The sequence below is a fragment of the Acinonyx jubatus genome, chromosome A1 (genome assembly GCF_027475565.1).
Source record: "Acinonyx jubatus isolate Ajub_Pintada_27869175 chromosome A1, VMU_Ajub_asm_v1.0, whole genome shotgun sequence".
NCBI classification, from domain to species: domain Eukaryota; kingdom Metazoa; phylum Chordata; class Mammalia; order Carnivora; family Felidae; genus Acinonyx; species Acinonyx jubatus.
This window is the reverse complement of record NC_069380.1, coordinates 5,534,502-5,561,570: the sequence shown is the minus strand read 5'-3', so window position 1 is coordinate 5,561,570 and position 27,069 is coordinate 5,534,502. Positions and strand designations below refer to the sequence as shown.

The 27,069-nt window shown below is 44.4% G+C and overlaps 1 protein-coding gene across 3 annotated transcripts in view; it reads right to left on the bottom strand.

Moving 5' to 3' along the window:
- LOC106988928 (phospholipid-transporting ATPase IB) overlaps nt 1-27,069 on the bottom strand; it is a 624,663-nt gene that overhangs the window by 156,805 nt on the left and 440,789 nt on the right. For all 3 annotated transcript variants that reach the window (XM_027064563.2, XM_027064562.2, XM_027064561.2), the window contains exons 31-33: nt 22,964-23,025; nt 22,484-22,540; nt 20,998-21,105 (exon numbers count right to left, since the gene is read on the bottom strand). In XM_027064563.2, coding sequence (XP_026920364.1) covers nt 20,998-21,105; nt 22,484-22,540; nt 22,964-23,025 — 227 coding nt within the window. The remainder of the gene's footprint in view (nt 1-20,997; nt 21,106-22,483; nt 22,541-22,963; nt 23,026-27,069) is intronic.

Sequence of the window (27,069 nt, the reverse complement as noted above, 5' to 3'; positions counted from 1 at the left end):
GCACAGTTGAAAGAGATGGGGCTGCTGTGTATTCAGGGGTGAACGGCTGCAGTTAGGGGCCCCCCGAGGCAGCCTGAGGTCAAATGCCGGGCCCCCTCCCGACCACGTGGCCATGGGTAGGTTCCTTAACTTTACCAGGACTCGGTTTCATGTCCATCAGATAGGAACGGCACTAAAGATTAAACACATAGCGCACTCAGTAAAGCGCCCGGCACTTGGTGGGCTATTCTTATCATCATTAGCATCGGCCTAAGCACAGAGGCATTCAGGAAAGCATCTCTAGATAAAATTAAAGGACAGGACTCTCCTCTAGATCATCCCATCCGTGAGTAGGGACGAGGGACTTGTGGCTAATTTTTAAGCTGGAAAGCAGATGTCTCTTTGGCATAAATAACATTCAATGGGCTCCTGAAAATGACAGCGTGCGGGCCATCTTTTAATGGTTAGGCAGGCATCTTTGCCCAGCATGCCCCATGGGGTTTAATAAATATTAACCAGAGATGATTGCTCAGCCCCCCCGCCCCCCAAACCGTTCCCGAACACGAAGTGCCAAAAATCAAGCCCATAAACATCTTACAGGTTTATGGTAGGCAGGAGCTGCTCTTAACCTGGAGAACTCCATTTTCTCTTCCCTGTTTCTCACGGACTCAGTTTTGCAGGGAAAATGCGCACGTGAAACGCTGACAGGCTGCGTAGGACTGTGGCACTGTCCTTTTCATTTAACCCCTTTGGAAATCTGACCTGCACTGATTTCAAAAAGGAGGACGGAACAGCCAAGCGAGCTTAATCTTTTCAAATAATTAAGATTTTATCTATGCTAGCACAGCCTCTCCTGTTCCACTTGGTTTGGCGCTAAACCCTGCATTTAAAACCTCCCTAACACGATAAAGCTAATGCCCTCTTTACTGTCATTGTCTCGTGGCTGCAGGGCTGACTGATCTCCACTCAGGTTTTCACGGCCACTGGCCCCTGCATTCCTGCCTAAGCCCTGCAGGAAACAGAACTTCTGCAGCGGCCCGCGTTTATTTACACACATTCCTGCCGCAAATTGAATTAATGAGCATAATTTAACTCAGGCGATGTCCTCCCGGGCTCTCCTTCCTCTGCCCCGCTGGCCAGCCTGTTTTCTCCCTCACACCCTCCCATGGAGATCTTACTGGAACGGACTCAGGCACTCTGCTAGCAGGGACAGGACTCGGGACTTCTCCGCCTTTAACGTCCTATGAACCGTGTGGGGCTCTGGTTAAAATGCAGAGTCCGGTCTAGCAGCTCTGCGTTGGGGCCTGAGATTTTAGCATTTGAACAAGCCCTCCCTGTGGTGATCCTGAGGCCACCTGGCCGGGGGCCACCCTTGGAGTAGCAGGGTTACTGAAGGACTCATCGGCACTGAATATAATAAGCCACGCCCTCAATGAGTAATCGAAAAGCAAATGCGAACTTCTGATGTTTTTGATCAGTCTGATGTAATGGAAGGTTTACCGAAAGCATCCCCACAGGGGATCTGTTTACCTTGTCTACCCTTCCCGTGTGCACAAAGAAAACACTAGAGTAAGTCCAACCGCAAGTCCCATTAACTCCTAAACACAGTCCTTACACAAACTCCAAACCGAGGAGCTAAAGAAAGTGTGGAATTGGAATCCTGGGACCCTTAACTTTTACACAAAAAGCAAAAGTAACCCCACCTAAGAAACTTTCAGCGTGGATGTGGTTAGATGCAGGAGGGCTGTTTATTGCATCGGGCAGACCAACGAGGAATTTCCTGCATGCTATGCCAAAGTCAGAGTGTAAGGAACTTTCTCTGAAGTCTGTGCAACGAAACCAGCAGATCTCCTGTGTATTTGCACATTGTATACCTTTGCTAGTTATCCCTGGCAGAAATCCTCCCCAATTCTACCAAGTGTGTGGAAAAGGATTAAAAGGAGAAGGAGAAAAACATTCCCCCTAAAACAAAAGAAACTAAATGAATGCATTTGAAAACCACTGTCGATGAACTAGATTTTGTTCTTCCTGGATACGAACACATAATACCTCCGGCAATAAATATCCTTAACCTTGGACCCAAAACTGTTTGCCTGGGTCCACACAACTCCACATTCGGCTGCTTCAATAGAGAAAGGCTTTCATGTTGAATTTTGCACAGAAAAGTAGATTTGGGGATTTTTTTTTTTTCAGGAAAGATTGAATTTATCATGAAACATTTTTCACCAAGAAACCAGTAAAATGAACCACCTTTTTACCCAAACCACAAAGACTGCAAATTCCTTTGCTAGAAAAGTTGGCTGCTTCTATTGAAAAGATTAACTTCTGCTGAATAGCTTTTAGGGGCATGCAGGGATAGATGAGGTTGTGTTTTCCATCTAGGGGTAAATAACTTGTCACGACAAATAGTATCTCCTGGGAGAGGAAAAAGGGTAGCTTCTCAATACTCTTTCCTTGCTGTAAAGGTTCTTCCAGCGGATTTACGTGAATTCATCTGAGTGTATTCCAGAAAGAGCCTCACAATGCCGAAATTCTGCTGCAAAACCAAAGTTCATCTGAAACTTTCCATTACCACTTAGAGCCTCACCGTCGGGATTATAAATGGGATAGCAACTTCCCCTGGTTTGGGTAACTAATTCGCTCAAGCCGAATTACGACAAAATAATGCTAATCACGTTTTTTCTCTCCTCTTTCTTGGTTGCCCCTGCCTTGACGGTATCCTGAGAAAACAATGAAATTACACATTTTTCAGCTGATGGGACGTTTAGCTATTTCACACGAAGCCGGTGTGCCAAGAGGCAACCCTCTACGGATCAGCTACTGGGTCTTTTTGACACACAAGGAAGAGGGAAACTGTTACTTGAATTGCTATAGATGATGGCAAGTTACAGGTGATTATCTGTACATCATTAATTTCTGATTTTAGGGTTATCTGAGATCTGATTACCCATCACAGTGCCTCTGCCCAAAACAGTTCATGCCATGGACGGTTCCTCACCTCACTGCCTCTGTGAGGGAGACCACCTCCGTCCCCACCGACGCATGTAAGCCTACTCAGTTGAAGCCTGCTTTTCCCCAGGCTGTTCTTTAAGTTTTCTTACAGGGAAGACTCTTGCTTTGTCTCTGCTCATTACTGAGTATTATACGGTGTGACTGGACTTCCCGAACTTACTCCAAATTGTCTGGTAAGTTAGGCAAATTTGTCATCTCCTCGAGAGAAGCTGTTCCAGAAAACGTCTAGGATCCTCACTCCTTCCCCAAATGGAAGCCTCGTGGAAAAGAGGCTTTCCCTTCCTGTTGTTTGTAGGAGACTGTGGGCACTGCCAGGACCGTTACCAAACACGTTTGGGTCAGCTGATAACAAACCTGCTAGAAAAACCATCACAGAAAGGAAAAGGCTGGTGCAAGGCAGGAAGCCGTCAGATGCTCCTGCCCGCGCTTCGGGTACCTCAAGGAGTATCTGCAGAGGGAGAGTTCAAAGTCCGTCACCAGCAGAGGCACACAGCTAACGGTCACAGTGCAGGGTCGTATCCTGACCACATGGCCCCAGGGTGGCCTCCACGAGTTCTACCAGCTTTCTGAGCCTAGTTCTTAAGCCTTTCCCTACATTCTGTGGCTGTATCATTTCCTTCTACGTATTCCTTTTCTGTTTCTTAAGTCAAAGCCAGTTTTCTTTTCTTCTGTTCACTGCACCCAAGGACCCTGACCAGTATAATTAAAAACAACAACAACAACAAAACAAGTTGGGCATGTTGGGGTATCGCCCCAAATGGGCAAGGTCAAGGCTAATGGCTGATAGAAAAACCTGCCCTCCATCAGACTTCATTTACTGCCACCACTAGAGATATTTTCCTGGGTGTTCACTGAATAATTTCTAAGAAAGAGACACTAGCAGGGAACAGGAGTTGAAGTTTTAAGATTCTTTTTCTCATGGAAATAAGCCACAACCAAAGACAATATCCAGAGCCCTGATTCTTTGAGTTTATTTAAAATCTTGTCATCAAGGCCAAAGGGTATCTCCCCTCTCCTGCCACTTCAACATTCCCTGTAGACCAAATATGTGTGCAGACCATGTGAGCCCTCTGGGGGCAAATAACATAGACTATCTGCCATGAGGCCGGGGGTACAGTGCTCTAAAGGCTGTAACACAAGCCCAGCGGCACAGGTGAAAATTAATGGTGGGGGGCAGCTCTGGTGATGGGGGGGGGCAGGGGCAAATAGGTTAAAGGTTTAAGCCTGTGTGACTGCAGAGGGTGAAGACACCCCTGGACGGGGCGCATGAGGGAACACACGAGAGCCAGAGAAAGACAAAGAAGGTTCTAGAGGCCAAGCATGTGGATGACACAGAACTAGTCAAAATTATTTAGATTCACCATAAGGTTCGTACCATCTTGTAACATTCTTTAATGTTGATGCAAATTGAACAACAACTAACAAGTAACCCAGCACATCGGAGGGAGCCTGATGGGTGATGATGGGGGTTAAGGGCCGGGGCGGGCAACTCATTTGGGTTATATTCTAGCCCTTCCCTCCTACCTCAGTCATCTGTTCCCTCCGCACTTACTGAAGTGTCTTCTACCTGCCAAGAAGTGGGCTGTCCTCAAGAAGTTTTGGGGGCGCCTGGGTGGCTCAGTGGGTTAAGCGTCCGACTTCAGCTCAGGTCATGATCTCGCGGTCCGTGAGTTCGAGCCCCGCGTCGGGCTCTGTGCTGACGGCTCAGAGCCTGGAACCTACTTCAGATCCTGTGTCTCCCTCTCTCTCTGCTCCTCCCCCACTCACGCTCTGTCTCTCTCACTCTCTCAAAGTTAAACAAACATTAAAAAAGAAAAAGAAGCTTTCCATCACAAGGGAAGAAATGCAAAGCTGTTTTTCTCCAATGTGGCGTGCAAGTGAGTGGTTCAGCTATCAGCCTTGTGCTTACAGTCTATTCACCGAATATTTTCTTAGGCGATCTTCTAAGACTGACATGTATTTCAGGCCTTGAGGGTTGTCTTTTTGGGTATAGGGCAGGCTCTGTTAGGAAGCCACTGGGAAAGGAGCATGCTTCCCTTTGTTAGCAATTGCATGTAATGGGTAATGTCCTCATGAGCCCTTAATGAATAAAATGATTTCCCAAGCCATGTCTGAAGGGACGAGGGGCTTGTAAAATGGCTTCAGAATTCACAGAGAGAGTAGTTTCGGTAGTGAAGAGTGTGGGAGGGCCCTCTTGGCAAGCTGTGATCAACACACTACAATGTAAACCCATGCCATTATAGCAGTGGACAAAACTTTGCCAAGAGAGTTGCTCTAGGAACAGGAGAAAAAGTAACTACCTACTGACAGAGGACTCGGGTTAGGAGAAAGGGAAGAGCAGGGGGTGGAAATAACAGAACATCAGGAGACAGTCAAGAACTCGCTTTAAGGAAGGCAAAATATATACAGAACTAATGGAGACATCTCCATGAATCTGAAAGCAAAATGATATGGAGTGTTCAGAAATACAGATTCAAACACGTCACTCTATTAGATGTTCAATGTCTGGAGTTTTGAGCTGCGGACGCTCCCTTCACCGTCCCAGGAGATCAGAGGGTGAAGAGGCGGGCCCTGGAGACCACCAGGACCCAAACTCCAATTTTCTAGAATGACAACTACCCAGTACTGCAGGTACATAAATGATACTGAGGAATGAAGGACTAATTCCATTTCTTTGAAAGAAAAAGGTTGTTTTCGAGATAAAATGGCCCTAAAATAGCATCTGTCACTAAGACCTGTGTCGGAAGAACTTCAAAAAGGCTTGAACAGAATTCACTTTCATGCTGTGTATGAGAATACTATCTTCACTAAGTCAGTCCACTACACGTGAGCCATCAAAAACACAGGATTATTTTTTCTTTTAACAAAAGGAACAAATCCCCAAGAAGACAATTTTGCTAGTTATCTATAAATGGCTCGATTTTATATTTCCTGTAAACTATTTTGACATCATAAGCCGTTTTCTAAAATCACAGTCATCTCAGATTTTAAAAGTCTCATATAGATCAACAAGTTATTATAGCAAACTACTATAATACCCTAATGCAATTCTCTTTGAATGGTAAGAAAATTCAGTGTGTGTGTGTGTGTGTGTGTGTGTGTGTGTGTGTGTGTGTGTTTTATAACATTGACCAGGGCTTTTTTTTTTTTTTTTTTTTTTTTTTTTGGTTCATTTTAAATGAGCTAGCAGTCAGACACGTTAACACAAAATAACACTCGTATGTCCTCTATTTCCTTTTGTTTCTAAGAATTACTTTTCCCACATTAATCATAAAGAGGTAAAACTCTGACCTACTGCGTTACAGGACCTTTATTCACGGTCAATTTGTTTCTTTCTTAATGCCACATCTAGGAAAATTTCTCCACAGCCCTGCAATTTCCTCTGGTGAAATGATAAAACCCTCTCCTCCCAGGTTCCCTTACCCACCTGGCCTTCCCCATCACATGAAGACTTCTGATGCTCCCCGTTATCAATCACTTTTCCTCACCTCGTTCTCTTTTTGCCCCCAGCCGCTTCTGGTTTTACCGGATGTAGAATCACTTTCCTTACTGCTTTTCTTTCCCTTAATTATGATGCTGTGTTGAAGATAGACGAGTTTCAAATCGTAAACCTTTTCTTTTCTTGTAGTTATCGCTTTACTTGACACAAAAATCCTGTGCCCTAATTCGGCCCCTGGTGCCAGATGTACTCATGCTTTAAATCTCTCTTCTAAGGCAATCCATAAACCTGGAATGCTCCACCATCTGACGGAGGACCAGTGCCCCCCAGAGAAGGTCGCTTTCTTCCATGAAATCATCCCAGATTTATCAGAGGCCAGCTGCTACCTAAACTCTACCTAACCTTGACTTTTTTAAAAAAACTCAAAACCTCTTCTTCCAACTGTGTGCTGGTATTTATTACTCCAAATATATCAGTGCTTTCAATGGAATAATGAGAATGCCATCCGAGGATGTAGTGGGTTAGAGAACTTGCATTTCTGCTAGATGCACTCACGGTCTTCATCAGTTTTATCTCCCATAATAAGACCACTGGATATTGATTAGCTTAGCACTTCCTCAAATTACATACTCAAAAGAATTCATTTTCATTCCATTTTTGCCTTTCCTTTACTATCAGTTCCAAAAGAGACACTTCTGAATTTCTTCCTTTTTTAGAGACAGAGAGAGACAAGGAGTGTGTGCGTGGGTGAGAGGGGCAGAGGGAGGGAGAGAGAGAATCTTAAGCAGGCTCCAGGCTTAGCGTGGAACCTGATGCAGGGCTCGATGCCACAACCCTGGGATCATGACCTGAGCCGAAATCAAGAGTCAGATGCTCAGTCGGTGAGCCACCCCAGCGCCCCTTCCTATGAAGTAATTTAACCTTATAAATACCAAATATTTGCAAATACCAGGGTCAACAAATATTATATCCCAGATAGCACCCATGTAGCCAAAATGGTCCGAGTATGATTTTAACTGGAAATGTTCTAAAAATCTTTCAACTGGAAATCATTCTTTGGGTGGGAAAAATGCACGGCTTGTGTTACTGGCTCTTAGCACACTTGAGAACATTGCTGAATTCGTTAAGCTATCAATCACTTATCGTGTGCAGAGCTAGACTATTTCCAAATGTTCAAGTATTTGGTATCCACTTTGGTCATCCATTCAGCAAACAGAGACTAAGAACCTATCACACAAAGCCAAATCCATCCCTCAACTCTACGGGAGAGGTATTTAATTTCATTGTACTAATTCACGCATTTAAATATTTACTGAATGCTAGAAAAGAGGGTAGAGAAGTCCAAGGACATACTGAAGAGAATTCACTTTCCTCACACAGTTTACAGTTTTGAGGAAGAAACGGACATAAACTATGAAATCACATAAATGTACTTCAAAAGCATTTTTTTAAATTGTGGTAAAAAACACGTCACAAAACTTAGCAGCTTAGCCATTTTTTGGGATGTAGCTAGTTGAGCAGTGTTAACTGGGCTCACGTTGTTGCGCAATACATTTCAAACTGTGTCATCTTGCAAAACCGATACTCTATTAGAGCCATCAAATACTCACCCCTCATTCCCCTGTCCCCCCAGCCCCTGGCCACCACCATTCTACCTTGTGTCTCTATAAATTCAACTTCTCTAGGTACTTCATATAAATGCAATCAGTGTATTAGTCCTTTTGGGTCTGGCTTATTTCACTTAGCATAATGTCAAGGCTCATCTATATCTATATATCTATATCTATATCTATTTTTCTATCTATCTATCTATCTATCTATCTATCTATCTATCTATCTATCTATCTGTATTACAGCACGTGACAGGATTTCTTTCTTTTTAAAGGCTGCATAATATTCCTTAGTATGTAGAGATCATCTTTTGGTTATCCATTCACCTGCCTGCAGACATTTGGATGGTTTCTCTTTCTTGGCTCTTGTGAATACTACTGCTATGAACAAGGGTGTGCAAATATCTCTTCAAGATCCTGCTTTTGGGATGCCTGGGCAGCTCAGTCGCTTGAGCATCTGACTCTTGATTTCAGCTCAGGTCATGATCCCAGGGTTGTGGGATCGAGCCCTGCATCAGGCTCTACGCGGAGTATGGATGGAACCTGCTTAAGATTTTCCCTCTCTCTTTCTCCTTCTGCCTCTCTCATGCTTGTGCACTCTTTGTCTCTCTCAAATTAAAAAAAAAAAAAAAAAAGATCCTGCTTTCAATTCTTTTGGGTACATGCCCAAAAGTGGAATTGTTGGATCGTATGGTAATTCTGTGTGTAAATTTTTGAGGAACCTCCATACCACTTTCTACAGTGATATGCCATTTTACATTCCCACCAACAGTACACAAGGATTTCATTTTTCTATAGTTTCATAATACTGGTTATTTTTTTTAAGTAGCAGTCATCCTAACGGGTTTAAGGTACTATCTCGTATACAAACGTAAATTTTTAATCGTGGTAAGTACAACGAAGGAGAGTCATGTTAAGGGCACCTGTATTAGGAGGATGTAACCTGGTCAGGGTGCAAGAGAAGGCACCCTCGGGAAGTCATGACTCACGTGAGGTCTGAAAACTAGGTAAGCATTAGCTAGGCGGAAGGCGGAGACCAGGCCATTCAGGAAGTGAGGGGAGTAGGTGCAAATGCACTGTGAGACTACAAGCAGGGCACTCCAGAAAGCAAGAGAAGACCAGTGTGTGGGGGGGGTGAGGAGTGAGGGACGATATCACAGGAGTGGGGGTCAGGGCTTCATGGTGCCCAAGGGACCAGGTAAATGACCTGGAACTTTATCCTGAGGGCAACGGGAAGCCAGGGGGACAACTACATCCATCAGATTTGTGTTTTGAAAGACTATTTTGACTACAGTAGAGCAATGGATCCAGACAGACTGGATGCTCATTAGCTAATCAGGAGGCTACTGCAACAGCCCAGGCAAAAAATGCTACACCATCAACTAACGGGACAGGACCAGAGCTGGATGGAGGAAGATACATATTTATAAAAGACATTTAGGAGGTAAAAATGATAGAAGGCTTGGATTAAGCATCATGATGGAGAAAGGCACCTGGGACTCTAGAGGGGAAAAAAAGGACAAAAGGGTTCCCATAATCTCAGAAATGACATAATAATCCTACTCAGAAATTGCCACTTATTGAACAAATTAACCATTTGTTAGGAACAGATCTAATTTATTTTTGGTGGCATGGGTGACTATTGCTCAGCTGGTTGCAGCAGGACATAAATGTGACCCAAATCCTGGATCCTGACCTCTTCCCTCCCACATGCAGGAGGAAATGTCTGGGGTATTAGCCAACTACTTAAAATCAGACCCACACTTTATAAACCGTGCTTCAAAAACTCTGCTTAAGGCAATTAATAAGCATAGATTAACAGCTCAGTTGGTCCAGATTTTATTTTTTAGGGAAAGCCTTGTGGAAGAGTCAAGATCTTTTTACGTACAAGGGACTGAAATTAAAGTCAGGTCGTCCATCCACACCCTGGATGCAGGGGAGGGACCTGGAGAGGACCAAGCTTATCTGGGGCTAGGTTTCCTCATCTCTTAATCTTGCCTGAACTATATTTAGCCTTGGAGAATGAATCTGGGTTTCCGAATCTCTGTTGGTCAAGAGCTGTGCTGTCTAGCACAGTGACCACTGGCCAGAGGCGGCTACTGAACACTTAGTTGGTCTGGTCTGATTTAAGATGTACTGTAAGTTCAACACACACACTGGATTTCAAAGGTTTAGTACAAACAGAACGTAAATTATCTCATTAATAATTTTTTAAATGTTGATCACAAGTTAGTATATTAATAAAACTAATTTAACTGTTTGTTTTTACCTTTTTAATGGGGCCACTAGAAGACTGAACGCTATACATGTGTCTCCCATATTTCTATTGGACAGATCTGCTCAGGACCATTAGACTCTAAGACATTTTGAATCATTGGCTTCCAAGAGGCCTCTCTCAGAAAATGTTCCATGTCCTTCCATCTCTGTTGCAAACGATTAGTTCCACCCAAGGCTGTCTTCTTGTTCTGGGTGGGGAAGGAGGGGAGGGCAGCTACAAAAAGTAGGCAGTGTCCCATGGCACTCAATTTGGAGACACAGTGGGAAAAGTTGGCCAGCTGCTTTTCTACAACATAACAATGCCTGTCAATTTTCCAGAAGGAGAGGAGAGTCCTATCTTAACTTGTCTCAGTCACTTTTCCCTTTTGTGTCTGCAACTTAGCAATTTCTTCGTTAATTAGGACTCTTCTCAGAAGTAACAGAAATCCAACTCGAATTGTCTGAAGCAAAAATGGGAATATACCGGTTTATGTGTATCCGAAAGTTTGGAGATGGCCCTAGCTTCAGGAAGAGCTGGATCCAGGAGTGCACTCAAAGCGGTCCTCTCCTGGTTCAGCTTTTCCTCTGTGCTCGGTTCATCCCCAGCCAGGCACTGTCTCCACAGTGGCCACTGGCAGCTCCAGGCCAACATCATCCCCGTATGACAAACCAGCAGCAAGAGTGCCTTCTCCTTCCCCTGTTAGTTTCTATTAAAAACAAATCCTTGAAATGCCTCTCAGTGGCCTGGTGCCGGTCCCCATGCCCATTCCTGAATCAGTCACCATGGTCCGCGATATGGACATCCTGGCTGACTAGTTCTGGATGCCAAGTTCAGAACCAGATGTGGAGCAGAGGCAGAACCAGCACTGTCTAAATACATGTTCTGGAAGAGGGGAAGGGATTTAGGGGCTGTGACCACAAAGATGTAGGGCGGGTGACTGATGACAAGATGGCCCTCCACCCAGGAGGCAACAGGCTTGTTTGCTGAGGCTGAGAAGGGTGGGCGGGGCTTGCCTTCACGGGCACTCAGAAATCTCCACATTTAAACATGTCCTTCTTTCAGGGTCTATCCTTTATTACAATCAGGTTGTAGCAATTAAAAAACTAAAACAAAACCAGGGGCACCTGGGGGGCTCAGTCGCTTGAGCATCTGACTTCGGTTCAGGTCATGATCTCACAGTCTGTGGGTTGGAGCCCCTCATCGGGCTCTGTGCTGATGGCTTGGAGCCTGCTTTGGATTCTGTGTCTCCCTCTCTCTCTGCCCCTCCCCTTCTCGCGCTCTGTCTTTCTCTCTCAAAAATAAACATTAAAAAAAAATTTTTTTTTTTAAAAAACGAAAACAAAACCCATGAATGAATGAGCACGATAGGCACAGATACAGGTAACCCTAGATTTCTCTTTTCCTGTCTTTAGCCAAAGGAATGCCAAACACTCTAACAGCTGGTTAATCTTGGTTTCAGAAGCACACAATTTCCTCGATGGGTGCTAATATTTTACGATGCACAAGAGTGACTGAAGATCTCACCTCCTTTAAATCCTTTCACTATTTTGGTCTTCTTGGATTCTGTCAACAGCAGCTTTGTATCGTTGTTTACACAAAATACGACAGACAGCCGTGGCAGAGGCCTAATCGCAGGCTGTGATTCTCTTTAGTCTGACCTAACTTTTCTTGCAAGGTTTGTCTTTCCTTGCACAAACCCTTTCGCTGCTGGCCTCTCCCAGGCAGCTCTCCACCTCTTAAACAGAACAAGCCTAAAGAACACGGATGTCCCTGGGCAGGAGGACCACAAGTTGCACACCGTGGTCACCAGTCAAGGCCGTTTTTCTCTGCAGATGTCAGAGAAGGAAACTCCTGCGTAGAGTCTCAACTCCAGCGCCCCACATACGCATTTCCACATGTTTGGAGAAAGGAAAAGTTCAAAACCACATCAAACATACTCAGTGACCGCGGAGTATAAATATTACAAACAAACAAAATCAGCATGTAATGTGTACTTTAATTTGCTGACAGATATTTAAAAAAATTAACATCCGAATGAATGGCAAATGCCAACACCACAACAAAACCTTTCACTGAGGAGAAAAATAACTCACAATCAAAGCCGCCTGGCCTCTAATTAGCACACAGCATCCTTGAAACGAGAGGCCAAAATAAAATAAACTGCCAAAAGAAAGAGAAGGGGGGGTGTTGGGGGTGGGGGAGTAGGAACTAAGAAAAAGGGGCTTTCCACGACATACCTAAAAAAAAAAAAAAAAAAAGACATGGTCTGAAACCTACTTTCCCCGGGGTTCAAGGGCAGAAGCGTGCAGCTCACACACAAGGTACGTGTACTGCTTCTGACTCTACAGTTACCTTTTAAAAATTTGACTACACTGCAGGGTAAGCGTCTTCCGATGCAAGTTAATCAAAGCACAATTTCAAGGAGATTCGCCTGACACTTAGGTGACATCTGGCTTGTACCCAGTATCAATCACCCCGGGTGCTCTCCATAGCCACCGAGTCTCAGCTACTGCCCTCCCCAGACTGACCGAGGTGCTGCTGCTTTGTTTCTAAGCCTCTGTGCCCTCCTACGGCTCGTAGATCATCAGGTGAGCTAATGCTTGATTCCCCATGTAACTGCTTGTGTGCAGCATACACTTGTATGAATGCACATTTGTCTGAGACTTAGTAGGTTCTCAATAAACGTTACCTACTTTTTTTTTTGTGCCAAGCGTACAAACATTTATTAGCCTGCTGGTACAGTTGTACGACCTGTTCACCCAACCTATTTTGCAGCGCTCTGACAAAGACCTTGCGTGGAAGGTTTGCTGAGAGGTTCAGGGCGGGACTTCTGGTAGGTCTGCAGAGAACCAGAGGAACTCAGGCCCAGTTGGGATGCCTTTGGGCATTAAGTTGCTGGATTTGCCCACTTAAAAAAATTTTTTTTAACATTTATTTATTTTTGAGAGACAGAGGCAGAGAATGAGCGGGGGGGGGGGGGGGGGGTGGAGTGGGGTGGGGTGGAGAGACACAGAATCTGAAGCAGGCTCCAGGCTCCGAGCTGTTTGTTAGTACAGAGCCCAACAGGGGGCTCGAACTCACGAACTGCAAGACCATGACCTGAGCTGAAGTCGGACGCTCAACCGACTGAGCCATCCAGGCGCCCCTGGATTTACCCACTTTTTAACCCTCACTTATGCAATGGCCCTGGAGGCCGTGCCATATTTCTAACCAGTGATGCACTTTCTTTTCTTTTCTTTTTTTATTGGCAAGTTAGCTAACATACAGTGTAGTCTTGGCTTCACAAGTAGATTCCCTTGATGTGTCACTTACATAACAACAGCCAGTGCTCATCCCAATAATTGCCCTCCTTAATGCCCATCACCCATTTTCCCCACCCCCATAACATTACCTACTATTATTTACATGCCTTCTCTTCCTCAATCTACTAGCTCCAGAGATAGATATCATCTACTCCACATACCCGATGAAACTGAGACTCAGAATTAACAGTTACAAACGTTATGAACAGTAGACTTCACTTTATGTATTTCTTAGGCATTAGGTTAACTGAGTTCAAATCCCACTTTCAACATTAGGATGTGCACTGAATAGGAGAGAGGTTTGATCCTGGTCACTTTAACCCAGACTGTTTCTGTGGATCCCGCCAGGCCTTGCACAGAAGCAACCAGGCCAAGTGGTGTTGGCCCCATTACTGCCCGTAGAAAGAATCTGAAATTGCTTTAAGGAGCAACCACATTTTGAAAAATATCCTCTCCCCCTTGTTTGATCATCAGGGAACGACAAACAAAAACAACTTGGCACGACATGTAACATCTACAAAGGCCATCCGTGTTCTGACAGAACTGTTATCCGATGCCTGAATTTTCTCATCTCAGAGCCCAGATATTCATAGGCCTGGGAGAACTCATCTTGATATCCCTAATCAAGCAACTGTGTCTGTTTTCCCCTTCATTATCAATGAAGAATTTTTGGTTATAGTTCGGTTCACGTTTTTCGGTTCTAGTGATTGCCTCCAACAGGGATTAGTGTGGGGAGCCTGTAAGCAGGACAAACTCATCCTGGACGTGGATGACGAGAGTTACAGACACTGGAGAGACCTGGGAGTCCTTCTTAGTTTTGTTCACATTGTTATGTATTCAGAGAATGTCATCCAGAAACAGAGCAAGTCAATCTTATTATCACCCCAAATGTACAAGCTTATTTTTATTTTTTTAAACTATATATTTTTTAAAAAGTTTATTTACTTACTTGGAGAGAGAGAGCGAGAGAGCGAGAGAGAAGAGGACAGGGGCAGAGAGAGAGGGAGGGAGAGAGAGAATCCCAAGCAGGCCCCGCCCTGTCAGCATAGACAGAGGCTAACGTGGGGTTCCATCTCCTGAACCGGGAGATCATGACCTGAGCCAAAATCAAGAGCTGGACTCTTAACCAACTCAGCCACCCAGGCGCCCCCAAAATGTACAAGTTTAAAAGCCAAAATATAAATCGGACTTCCACAAATAATTTGGCCAACCTCAATAAACAAGAAAACTGCACAAAGGAGATACCAGAAGGTTATTTCAAGCCAAGAGACAAGTCTCTACTGATGGAACTTTCTACCTCCTGAGGCTGACCCCTTCTCATATAAGCCGGGGCCACAGGCTTTTAAAATAAACATTATTTGAGGAAAATAGAACCTACTCTATTCAATATTGCTATATTAAAGAGAATTCCAATAAGCTTTACAGTATTCATGTTAGGTGTTTCTGGGATGTAATTACCGAAAACACGAACGATTGTGATATTAAAGTAATTTTTTACCAAATCTTTAAATAAATCTACAAGCACCCAAGTTCGAATATGGCGTAATACGCAATGTTAAGCCTTAAGCCTGTCTTTTTATTTTTTATTTAAAAAAATTTTTTTTTTCAACGTTTATTTATTTTTGGGACAGAGAGAGACAGAGCATGAACGGGGGGAGGGAGACACAGAATCGGAAACAGGCTCCAGGCTCCGAGCCATCAGCCCAGAGCCCGACGCGGGGCTCGAACTCACGGACTGTGAGATCATGACCTGGCTGAAGTCGGACGCTTAACCGACTGCGCCACCCAGGCGCCCCTGTTTTTTTTTTTTTTTTTTAAAGCACATACTTCCTTGATTGACTGCATACTGGTGACTATAAAAGAAATGTCCCAACACTGACATGAGGGTCAAGTGCCTTTTCTATGCACCTGCTACTGACAAAGTACAGGTGGCACATGCATGAGGTGCTCCTTGGAGAGTGGGCGTGGGTGCAGGGTGGGGGCACTACAAGGCTGGCTTCATTTGGTGGCTCAACACTCACACAAGAGACTCTGGTGGTCTTCTGTCTTTATATCACATCTTTCATGGTGGCAGAAGGATTCTGGAGGGGCTTCCCTCCTGATGGTTGAACAGCTCTGGCCGGCACGGCAGCAACCACATCACGCACAGGAGAAAGCCATCTCTTTGATGGATTTCTCCTGGGAGCAAACATGCTTCTCTCGCAGAAGCGCCCAGCGAATGTCTCCTGTGTCCCCTGTAGGGTTTCTGAATCACTTACGACAGCAGGGGCTGGGATCAAGCTCTCCCCAGGAGTCGGGGGGGGGGCGGAAATGAGTCCCCGAAGGTGCTGGACCTCTTGCACATGGCCTTGTATGTGCCTACGAACCAGGCCCCTCGGGAAAGCGTGGAGGAGGATGGATGCTGGGGCTGAACAACATTGTCCCACACCAGGAAACTTAACCCCGGGCACAAGTCTCCTCCTGGCCCTTGGGTGGGCCTTTGTCCTGCAGAGATGTTCCAGAACCCCAGCTGAGCAAAGGTGGTGGCCGATGGGACTTTTACCCTTCTCCCTCGCTTGCCTCCCTGAGGCACTTGGAAACAAAAACCCCTCTTTTAACATTCTGTGTGGAAAATACCTGGGCCTGAGATCTTACTAGGTTGCCAAGTCCAGGAGAAAGCAGTCAGTTAGGGAAGATGAGTAGTGGATCTCTTTGACCAACCATGGTCAGCAATGATACCTCCATTCTGTAGACTTGTTAGTCCGTTGGGATTTGCACTGTGTATACACGAGTGTGGGTATAAAACTCAAACGTAAACCCATTCCTGTATTTAGGATTAAAAAAAAAAGCCTGTCATAGGCCAGAAACTGGCTGAAGCCTGGAGCTTGGCACTACAGAGTTAGCGGTTTGTAAGCTTTGAAGTGAAAGGTTTTGTTCTCCTCTTTTACTAGCAATGAAAAGAACGTTAAAGGAAAAGCACCAAAGTTGATGAGGAATATTTTTCCATGGTGAACGATGTAATGTCCTCTGGTATAATTCTCTATTTGGAAAGCTAGCTGCCTTAAAGCAGTCACTGGCGATGCCCGCCATGTCTTACATAAGCACTGCCCATGAGACATAAATCGTTTGTGAATATTTTAAACATACCATCTTCTCCCTGTAACACCCTGCATGACTCGAACACTGATGGAGTAATATTTTAGGTGTCTTACAGCAGTGGTTCTCAAACATTAAAGGGAGGAATAGCTTGAAGGTTTATTAAAATTCAGAGGTTGGGGCTACACACCCAGGGACTGTGATATTGTGTGTGTGTGTGTGTGTGTGCGCGCGCGCGTGTGCGCACGTGCCTTGGAAGAACAGATTTTCTGGGTGGGGAGGAGGTTGTTTTTTAATAGGCAACCCAGATGATTCAGATGCAGGTAGTCACCTGAACTTACGGATAAATATCACATCTAGAACCTATAAAACGTTAAAATCCTCTGGCCAAAAGAATTGGGAGCCGAGTGTACAATATCTCTGTTCGCAAAAGTTCAAAAATAATTGGTCACTCCAGGAAAAAGAGCAGGCATGTCTTCTAACTCCCTCAGGTTTTCTTGTTATATCTGTACCATGTGCCTCTGAGGTAATTAGTGTAATATTACACTGACTTTGCCGATAAGGAAATTAACGCAGACTAAGGGACTTACCAAAGGTTATAAAGCTAGTTAGGGTAGGTCTCTTGACTTTTACACAGAGGTCAAATGAGATGATATTCCCTCAGATACTCCCCAAGTTAAAAGCCTTGAGAAATAACGTGAAGAAAATGTAAATATGTTTCCCGATCCAGTTTTAGATAAAGTCTTCCTCTCTCTAACTGAAAGCTCTCCCTTCAGCAGGCAACTCTGGGCTAAGCCAGCTTCAAGCACTGGCTTTGGGGACCCATTATGGAGATGCCTGTAACCCATGGTTATGCTACTGGGAGAAAGAAAAACATACGGTCCTCTATGGGAAAACATCAGCACATATTTTCCCTGGTAGGGGACTTTGGCAGTAACCAGGATAGACGCAACTTGAGTTTTTAATTCGCTTTCCATCTAGCATGGGCCTAGAAAAATAGAAAAACAGGGTGTCCCTTAAAAATCCCACAAATGTTGCATATTTTCAGATGACTTCTCTGAGTTCAGAAACTGCCACTGAGACTTCCTGGCTCACTGTCTGGCTGGGTTTTGAGTACCATATCATGAGGTACTGGAGGGAAGATAAAGACCCTTTGACGGTGGAAAATCACTCTCATCTAGAGCCTTCTCCTCCTTTGCCCTCGAGGGAAAACCTGCCTTCTCCCCGCCATGAGAAAAACTCCAAACATAATGGATGAGACAAAGAAAGAAATATTGAACTAAATCTGTTAGGAAACCCCAGCAGAAACAATGCATCTTTTCAACAGTTTAGGATGTTATGAATAGACAGAATGTTTTGTGCAGGGTGTCTGTCTTGGGCTCCTCAGTGAGAAATGCCATTTGCCACTACACTAGTTGAATTCCAAAGTTCAAAAGAACCATCTTCATTTGCCCAAATCCTACTGCTTTGGGAACTACAAAAAAAGGTTTCTACAAGTCACTAAAAACATGTAACAGCAACAACAACAACAGTCTTCTCCCAGAGTACCCCTCACTCCTAAGCACTCACCAATGGTTTTAGCTCAGGCTAGTATAAGGAAATACCATAGATGGGGTGGCTTATCAGCCCCAGACATTTATTTCTCATGGTTCTGGAGGCTGGACGTCTGAGATCAGGGTGCCGGCCTGGTCTTTCCGGTGCAGACATCTAACTTTTCATCACAGCTTCAACGTGGCAGAAACCAAGTAAGCTAGCTCTCTGGCCCCTTCTTCTATGGGCACTAATCTACCTTGATGACCTAATAACTTCCCAAAGGCCCTACCTCCAAATACCATCACACTGGGGGGTTAGGGCTTTACCACGTGAATCAGAGGTCAGGGACACAAACACTGAGTCCCTAATACCAACCTAGAACCAAAGGGATGACCACGGCTTGGGCACATTTTCGACAGTAACCCTAAGGAGCCCTGTTTCTGCCTGTACCTGAGCCCGGCTCCCATCTTTCTTTACGATAGCCTGAAATCCCTTCGGAGTCAGCAGGAGGTCTTTGGGAGACCTCAGGCTAGTGTTGGCCACTCTCCATGCAAGGGCTTCTTCAAAAGTGTTCAAAGGATGAACAAACCACTGGGCAGCAGACAGCAGGTGAAAGAGCGTTGGGTTGGCTCTGACATTGTTCTCTGACACCTGTCCCCACTAAGAGGTCTCCCCCAGACGAAGACTAGTGATAATAAACAGCCCTTTAAACACAGACAGCAGAATACTGACTTAGAAATCCTGTGACATGAAAACTACATTAATCATGTCATTCAACGTCTAGCGAGGACCTCAGTCCCGACCAGCCATGTTGGATTTCAAGACTTCCTTTGCCTCACGCAAACCAACCCACAAAAAAGTTAGAACGACGGGGAATACGTGAAAAATAAAACCATGTGTATGCCAAAGTGAAATGTGGTTTGATATGATCGTTTCTTTGCTCTGGGGTGGTAGGACTACCTGGTTAAATGTGTTTGAAAGGTCCTCAATGACGGAAATTTCAGTCGAGGCTTCACACAGGATTCCATTCTGCCAGCCATCACTTTTCTCTAACATAAGAAAGTCTCTTCAGCAATCAGCACCGTAAAAACTGCACCGTAAAAACTCCCCGAGAGAAACAGTCATGAGACCACACCTGCCCTCGCCCAGAAGGAAGAGAATGTGAAGCAGATATTCTAGGCACTTGGTTTGTTTTGGGGATGGACCCCATTGCTTTAAAGTAGAACTGATTTCTTTAAATGTACAAAGTATCTTTGCCGGGAGATGCTTGTCTTGCTACACCATCTTCTGGAATTTCCTCTGTCACTCGGATTTGGAAGAGGTATGTTTGGCCTCGTTGCTTACGGATGGCAAAGATGCATCAGGAGACATACAAGCCTACTCCTGAAGAACATGTCTGCCCTGCTCAGCACCCACATTCAGGGGAGGTTCCGGACACCCTGGGACGCCGACTACTGATTCGCCAAGCAAAAAAGACAAGCAACGCCACCCCCGGATTATCTCACACGACACGGCCGCTGCACATGTATCTCGCGTTGGGTAGACCCAGGAGTTTCGGCTTATTTCGGCAGAGTAAGTGAGGCTAAGACAGCAGTCGGCTGTGCCACAGACAGGCCTGTCCCTAAAATATGTATTCCTGGTGCAGGGACACGAGTGGAAACCCCTGACCCCCAGGCCTTCTCTTCTCATCCCATGCCTCATGCACATGGGGGTGGGTCTAACGATGCAAACACCCAGCTGGCCCAGAGCACATACCTGGCACCTGGCTGCCCCTTGGGGCAAGGGGTGTTCACACAGGCCTGGATCTGGGAAGAGGGCCAGGCAGGCCTGGGAAGCTGGCTTTTGTGGCTGTTTGGGAAGGAAACTCAGGGTCCTAGGAACCCAGGGAAGGGACCAGACGTAGGGGTTCTGGCTCTGTGTACCATGGGCTCCTCACCCTGCGAAGAGGAACATACCCAGCCAGGGACAGCCATCACGGAGGCCTCCAAAGCACAGGGCCCGGGGCAGCCACTTGCTGGGGGTCTCTGGGCAGCTCTGGCTATGGGCAGACCCCGAAATGGGGTCTGTAGGGTCAGTCTGGAGTGTCAGGGCCTGCATGGCTTCATTTGTCACCTGGGGTGGTTTGGAACCTAGGATTGTCAAACTCCTCTCAAGAACCAATACTGTGGGACTCTAAGATCCATCACCGTTGATGGCTCAATCTCAAACACCGGACAAATACAGAAGAAAAGAAAATATTAAAACAATTCAAACAAGTGTATAGGTCTTGAACCTCAGCCTCTCTAGTTCAAGAGATGAACAAGAAGATATTCTGGTGAATTAATGATCTGGTTCATAGAGGTGTTAGATTTATCTTGCACAGGAGACTATCAGCCAGAGAATAACAATACACTTAACCTCACAACTACCATCAACATAATCATTGGCTTGTGAATGACTCAAAACAACTCCAGTTTTCCAAGGGCCAAAAACTACCTGTACACATCAGAACTGTGTGTAATCAACACACATTCCATTATGGAAATGAGGACACGCCAGGTAGGTCAGCGGATTTAAGCTGACTACTTACAGTAGTTAAAATTTCAGATGCCGTTGGTGTGGACAAGACCACCTCTTCCAGGTGCTCTGATCTGGTTTATTTCCCTCCCTCTGAATTTTGATGGAAGCAGGCAATACGAGCCTCTCCTGAAGTTCATCAGTGTCACAAGACCGGAGAAGCCCACACACGGAAAGCATCATCACCATCGGACATTGGACATGGAAAGCCCATTCGCAATTAGCAGCACTGACCTGTCCTTTCATATCTGGAGCAATGGGAATGGTGGGCCAGATGGTTGAGTAGACGCCAAAAAACACCAGCCAGATCAGCATGCTTCCCCAGACAGCCAGATGACTGAACTGCAAAAGGAAACACACGCTCAGGCAGGGCTTGTCCGCTGGCCCAGGAGAGCCACCTGAACCCCACCTGCAGCAGAATCCCTGTGTCCAAGCCACCCTTCCTTATGGGAAACATTTTGACCCATCACTAGTCATTGGAAAGTTCCATCTTCTAATGGCCTTGTCTCAGAATATTTAACAATGATTTCAAGTAACCGGTGGCCCCAAACTAAGATCAAGGTGCTTTTGCTACCGCAGCTGACCTTCTCCTAGACCCATCCCGTACTTTTAGTAGGCCCCCCGCTGGTCCTCACCAGCGTCTGCTCCAACTTGGAGCTACATAAAGCCAGGCCTCGTTAATCCAGTAAGAAAGCACTGAATGAACAAAAAGAACAAGATGTTCTTACTTATTGAGATTTCGGCCGTTCTCTTCATTTTCCAAAGACCTTTTTACAAATCTGGGATGGATATTACGTCTTAACAATCCTTTAAGTGCCTACTGAGCTGTTAGCTTTTTCTCCTCTGTCCTCTTAATATGACGATGCTTGATGTCCTCCTTTCTTCCGCACCCCATGATATAATCCATCATCAAGGGCTGCTAGCTTTTTTAAAAAATACATCTGGAATCTGGCCATTTCTCACTACCTCCTCCTGTAGCACCCCAGGTCAAGCCACCATCACCTCTCATTTGGATTAACTGCCATTGTCTATTAATAGATTCTCTCCTTCCACATCCAGCTCCAACCTCCTCCCTCACTTTCCCAGAAGCAGAAGCCTACGAAAACAGCAGTGACAGACAAACATGAAACATGGGTCATCATCCTGAAACGTGGCAAGTCACCAAAACGTCTGAAGTTGGGGAATGATTAAATGTTGGATAGCGATAAAACTTAATACTCTTTAATCATGAAGAAAGGTTTTGTGCAAGTATACTTTTAGGTATAGAAAATGTTCATGATATATTTTTAACTGAAAAAAGATCACCAAACTATCTATATGCTCTGTAATGCGTTCTATTAAAAATACACATGGAACAAAGTCTGTAATGTGATCCAGAAAAGTGTTAATACCAACTGTCTCTTGGTGGTAAAGTGAAGGAAGCTAAAAATTCTCCTTTTTGTCCTTCTGTATCTTCTGTATTTGTTTTGTTTTAAAAACATGCATATATATTTGACATGAGAAAACTGTTAAGAGTTTAGAGCTGTTACTAAGTGCCAAGCAAATGAGTCATCAGAAAACTTTGGGTTGCAAATTTGCCCTGATAAAGATAAAAAGACGATTTTTACGTGCAAAATTTAAATGAGCAAACCAAATATTGATTGTTTTCCCAAGGCTTAAAAAGATCGCATGCCATCAAAATACCTATAAGGATAGAGAAACAATTCCAGAGAAAACTTACTTTAGTCCAAGCTGTGGTCTCCAAACCAGCTTTCAGACACACAGTGACAACAACATACTGTGAAAACAAAGGAATCGGGGAAAACGTATTATCCTCGGTGACTTATTTTTACTTTCTAGGAGAAACGCAAATCTCCCCTCCAGAGGCAGCTGGAGTTACTTTTGTGCTTTTCTTAGCTTGGAAAGATTTAGGGAAAATAACCTTTCTCGGCGTTGCCTTTTTCACAGGTAGATGTGAAAGTGTCATTTGAAGAATGGGGTGATCTGTTAGTCACCTGTCCAGAAATGGACTCTGTCAAATCTCCACTAAAAAAGTGAGGTAAGCATTTCACAACCGTTTTGAGCTCTAAGGAATCTATACTATGTGGTTTAACGATTTGAAACAAATAGCATGAAGGAAGGCCTTATATAAAGGGTTTTCAGAGGCCAAGCCCACACATATGCCACTTAAGAACGGTTCCGTAAACAGAGATAAACTTACCGTGTAAACAATATTTCCAACAAATAAATAGTCTGTGGCCTGGCCACTGGCCAACGGAGTATCTGAAAAACAAAGAAGTTATTACTAACTTCTGGGGAAGAGCACTGCAATCTGTCTTGTTCAGAACACAAAAACAGAACTTTAGAAACATTTATTAAATCGTAAGGGAATTTCAAAAATTGCATCATCTGTGATTCTAATGCCTCCTACTTCTAACGGTGAGTTTTTTCATCTGGTATTTTCTCCAAATGAAGCAAACAAAATCAGGTTTCCAACATACTGAACCAAACACTTGAACTGCACTGACATTTACATTTTTATAAAGATTAAAATGTCCCTTTGTTGGGTTAAACACAGGGAAGAGTAAGGACATAATAGTCTACCTTTTTGAACGCCAGCATTAGACTTTTTTTGAGTGTTCTCTTACTCTGCATTTTTAATTTTTGCTAAGTTGGAATTACAGGCCAATAAAGGAAGATAATTATATGAATACAAATCAATTCATGATTACTGAACTCAGAATTCACTACTCATGTTCTCGTATGCAACCGCGTGAAGTCTATCAATTGGAGGAATGTGAACAATCCAACGAGAGACATCTAGAAAATACAACGAGGGTTTTGAAGCTTCAATTTTTTAAAAATCTTTTCCACTTTTTTTCTTTTCGGGGACGACTATCACAATGGATAAAACAATCAGTGAGGCTGAACTCTAATAGAACTGTCTAACTTGCCTGCTGTGAAAAGTCTGGTTATTATCCTGAGGGGTTGAAGGCTGTTTCAACATCAGGAATGGTTTCTTTGGATGCCACTGCCAATCTCCTCTTATGTCCTTCTATACTCAAATTTAGATCTGTGGCCTACAGGCCAAGTATACAGGGATTTTGTGTTCAAATTTCCAGCCCAGTGGCTGCCATACATATTTGGGCTTGCTGATTTACACATCTGCTTTGAGGAACCTGACTCTCATGAAAGATTCAAGATCTGTTCAGTTTCCTAAAACACCAAAATGGTTGAGTAGCATCATAGGCAGAATCTGGGGCTCGTGGGGCCCTACACCAAGCTCCAGGGCACGGCCTTTCTCCTGATTCTAGATAGGTAAATTTGTGGATATAAGGGAAGATGAACTGTAAAGTGACATTATGGGCTGCATTATAGACACCTAAACTAAGGGACGGCTGTTGGGGAACATAGGAGTTATCCACAGAGGGATGGCCACAGACTTACAAAGGAATGGTCTCGAAGCGTAGGGGAGAGACTTGAAAACTTAGGCAGATTTCATTAAAAGGAAGGAAAAATGTCAAAACACCTACTATTCCATTATTGGGCAATAAATAGGAATAAACTACTGAAATATGCTATAATGTGGGTGAACCTTGAAAATCTCGTGCTAAGTGAAAGAAGCCAGTCACAAAAGGCCATCTATTGTAGGATTGTACTTCCTGAGCTGTTCAGAATGGGCCGGTCTATAGGGACAGAAAGTAGATTAGTGACTGACAGGAGGTGGGTTTTTTAGGGGGGTAAATGAAAAGTAACTGCTCACAGGTATGGGGTTTCTTTTGGGGGAGGTTAAAATGCTCAAACATTGCTTAAGGTGACAGTTGCACAACTATTTGAATATATTAAACACCATAGCATTTGGGTGAATTGTAGGTAAATTATGTATTGAAAAGCTGTCATTAAAAACAATTCAGTTCTTCGGATACACTTAGCTACATTTCAAATGCTCAATGGTCGCAGGTGGCTAGTGATTACTATGTCGGACAGAAGGGAATACAGAGCGTCACTACTGTCCAGAGAGTTCTATTGGACATTGCAGGCCAGAGTGGTTATGTTGGAGGTGGAAAGAAGCGATAGGAATTGGCACATATTTTGAAGGTATAAATGACAGGATTTAGGACTTGGTGGGGTGGAAAAAAACATGAGGAATCAAGGGTGATTTCAGGTTTTTGCCTGAGTACCTAGGCCAACGGTGATATCATTTACTTGAGATGGAGAACACTGGTTCTGGTCATATTAATGTAGGAATACTGATAAAAAGAGTGACACATTAAAATTTGGTACCAAGTGATCAGTATTTTCCCCCTTCCTTCCTTCCTTCCTTCCTTCCTTCCTTCCTTCCTTCCTTTGTTTTTAAATGTTTATTTATTTTGAGAGAGAGAGAATGCAAGCAGTGGAGGGGGGGGGGTTGAGAGAGAGAGAGAGAGAGAGAGAGAGAGAGAGAGAGAGAGAATCCCAAGCAGGCTCCATGCTGTCGGCACAGAGACGGGACTCACGGCTCAATCCCACGAACTGCTAGATCATGACCTGAGCCAAAATCAAGAAGTGGATGCTCAACCGACTGAGCCACCCAGACACGCACCCCACCCCCTCCAAGTGGTCAACATCTTAAAGTCACAATAGGAAGAACAGATAGCAAAGACACATAATGCTACTGAGGGAGAAACAAAAGCATGTTGAGAAAAATGAGGTGGTGAGAAGGGAGTCAAGGTTAGTGGGAAAAAAAATCCCAGCAATGAGCATTAGAAGACCATATAGCCCCGCTCTCTTGTTCCAGCTCTGCTGTTATTTATGTTCTTCAAAAGGTTAGCTTCTAAGTCTCAGTTTCCCCATCTATAAGCCGGGGATTTTATGCCAGATACCGATGATGATGATTGAATTGTCACCCAGATTCCTCTAAGATAGAAATTCAAAGACTATAAGGTCTGCATTCTTAGGTGCTACATCAGCCCCAGGTAGGTAATGGTGGAAACTGGAGGGTTTCAGAGCTTCTTCCTGTTCAATTTAGGTCAAGGTGGATTTCCTTGTCGCAGTCTACGGGTAAATGAATGGCCAACAAAGACCCGAGTTCCCTGAAGTTCAACCTACACTAAGCCCTAACGGAGTCTGGAGTCCATGCCAACCAGATGGAAAAGTTAGAAGAGGTGTGAGACCAACCTGACAATCAAAGTTCACAATTATGGTTCGACAACTCTTTGAATTTCCTTTTAGTACTAGTGTTTCAAATGTTGGCTGATTCATGTACTAAAAGAAATTAAACATTCAAAGCATTGGTCTAACATGAAGGGCTTAGAACGTGTTTCATATTTTATAGACATGAAGAGAACATTGTAAAGCATGGTAAGAAATTCTGCAATGAAAGGAGAGAACATGTTACCCACTATACGACCGGCACGGTTTTGAGCACTTTACATATATTCGTACGCTTGCCAATATACGTAATAGTAATGCGTAATTATTAGTGTTACTAATATGTAATACTGACATACGTGATACTCCTTCGATATTCTAACAACTGTAGGAAGTAATATCATTACCTTCACGTTTCAGACGAGAAAACTAGGGCAGCAAAGAGAAGTCGAGTGACATGAAAAAGATCACCCACTTTGCAACAAACTGCAAATAAGTTTGTTTTCCTTACTGAGCTAGAAAAATGGATCCCAGAGAATAAAAGGAAACAATTTTAAGAGGGAAAAACATTACAAAGGACTCCTTTGAAGTACCAGCACCTAACGGGAAGAACTTTCAGGAGAGAATTGAGGAGGACAGAAAATTAGATTCCTAGGACAGGAATTCTGGGCCACATATGGAAGTAAACGCATGTGCAAACCTGGGGAGCAGCAGTAAACCCCCGAAACCTGAGTTAGGGTGCGCACTGCATCAGTCCCAAGTTTCTCAACCTTGGCACTCACTACTGACGTTTTTCCAGGTAATTCTTTGTTGCGCGGGACTGTCCTGTGCATCGCAGGATGTTTGGCGGCTTGCCTGGATGCCAGGAGCACCCAGTCACTAGCTGACAACGGAAACTTTCTCCAGCCGTTGCCAAATGTCCCCCGGGGACAAAATCGCCCAGACTGAGAACCACAGCGTTGGAAGTCAGGCAAAAGAGGAACTGGAAATACCCAGAAGTACACAGAATAGACTCTGAAGCAGTGTCTCACCTGGGAGAACCCTCTTCTCTCCAGTCAGACTGTGGAAAGAATGCAGTGACACCCAACTGTTCCCCCGACCGATGGGCACAAACAGTGGGAGACTTCCGCACAAAGCATGCAACACCCGATCCCTGATGGCCTTTAAACGGGGGCGGACTGTGATTACCTGTAGGAC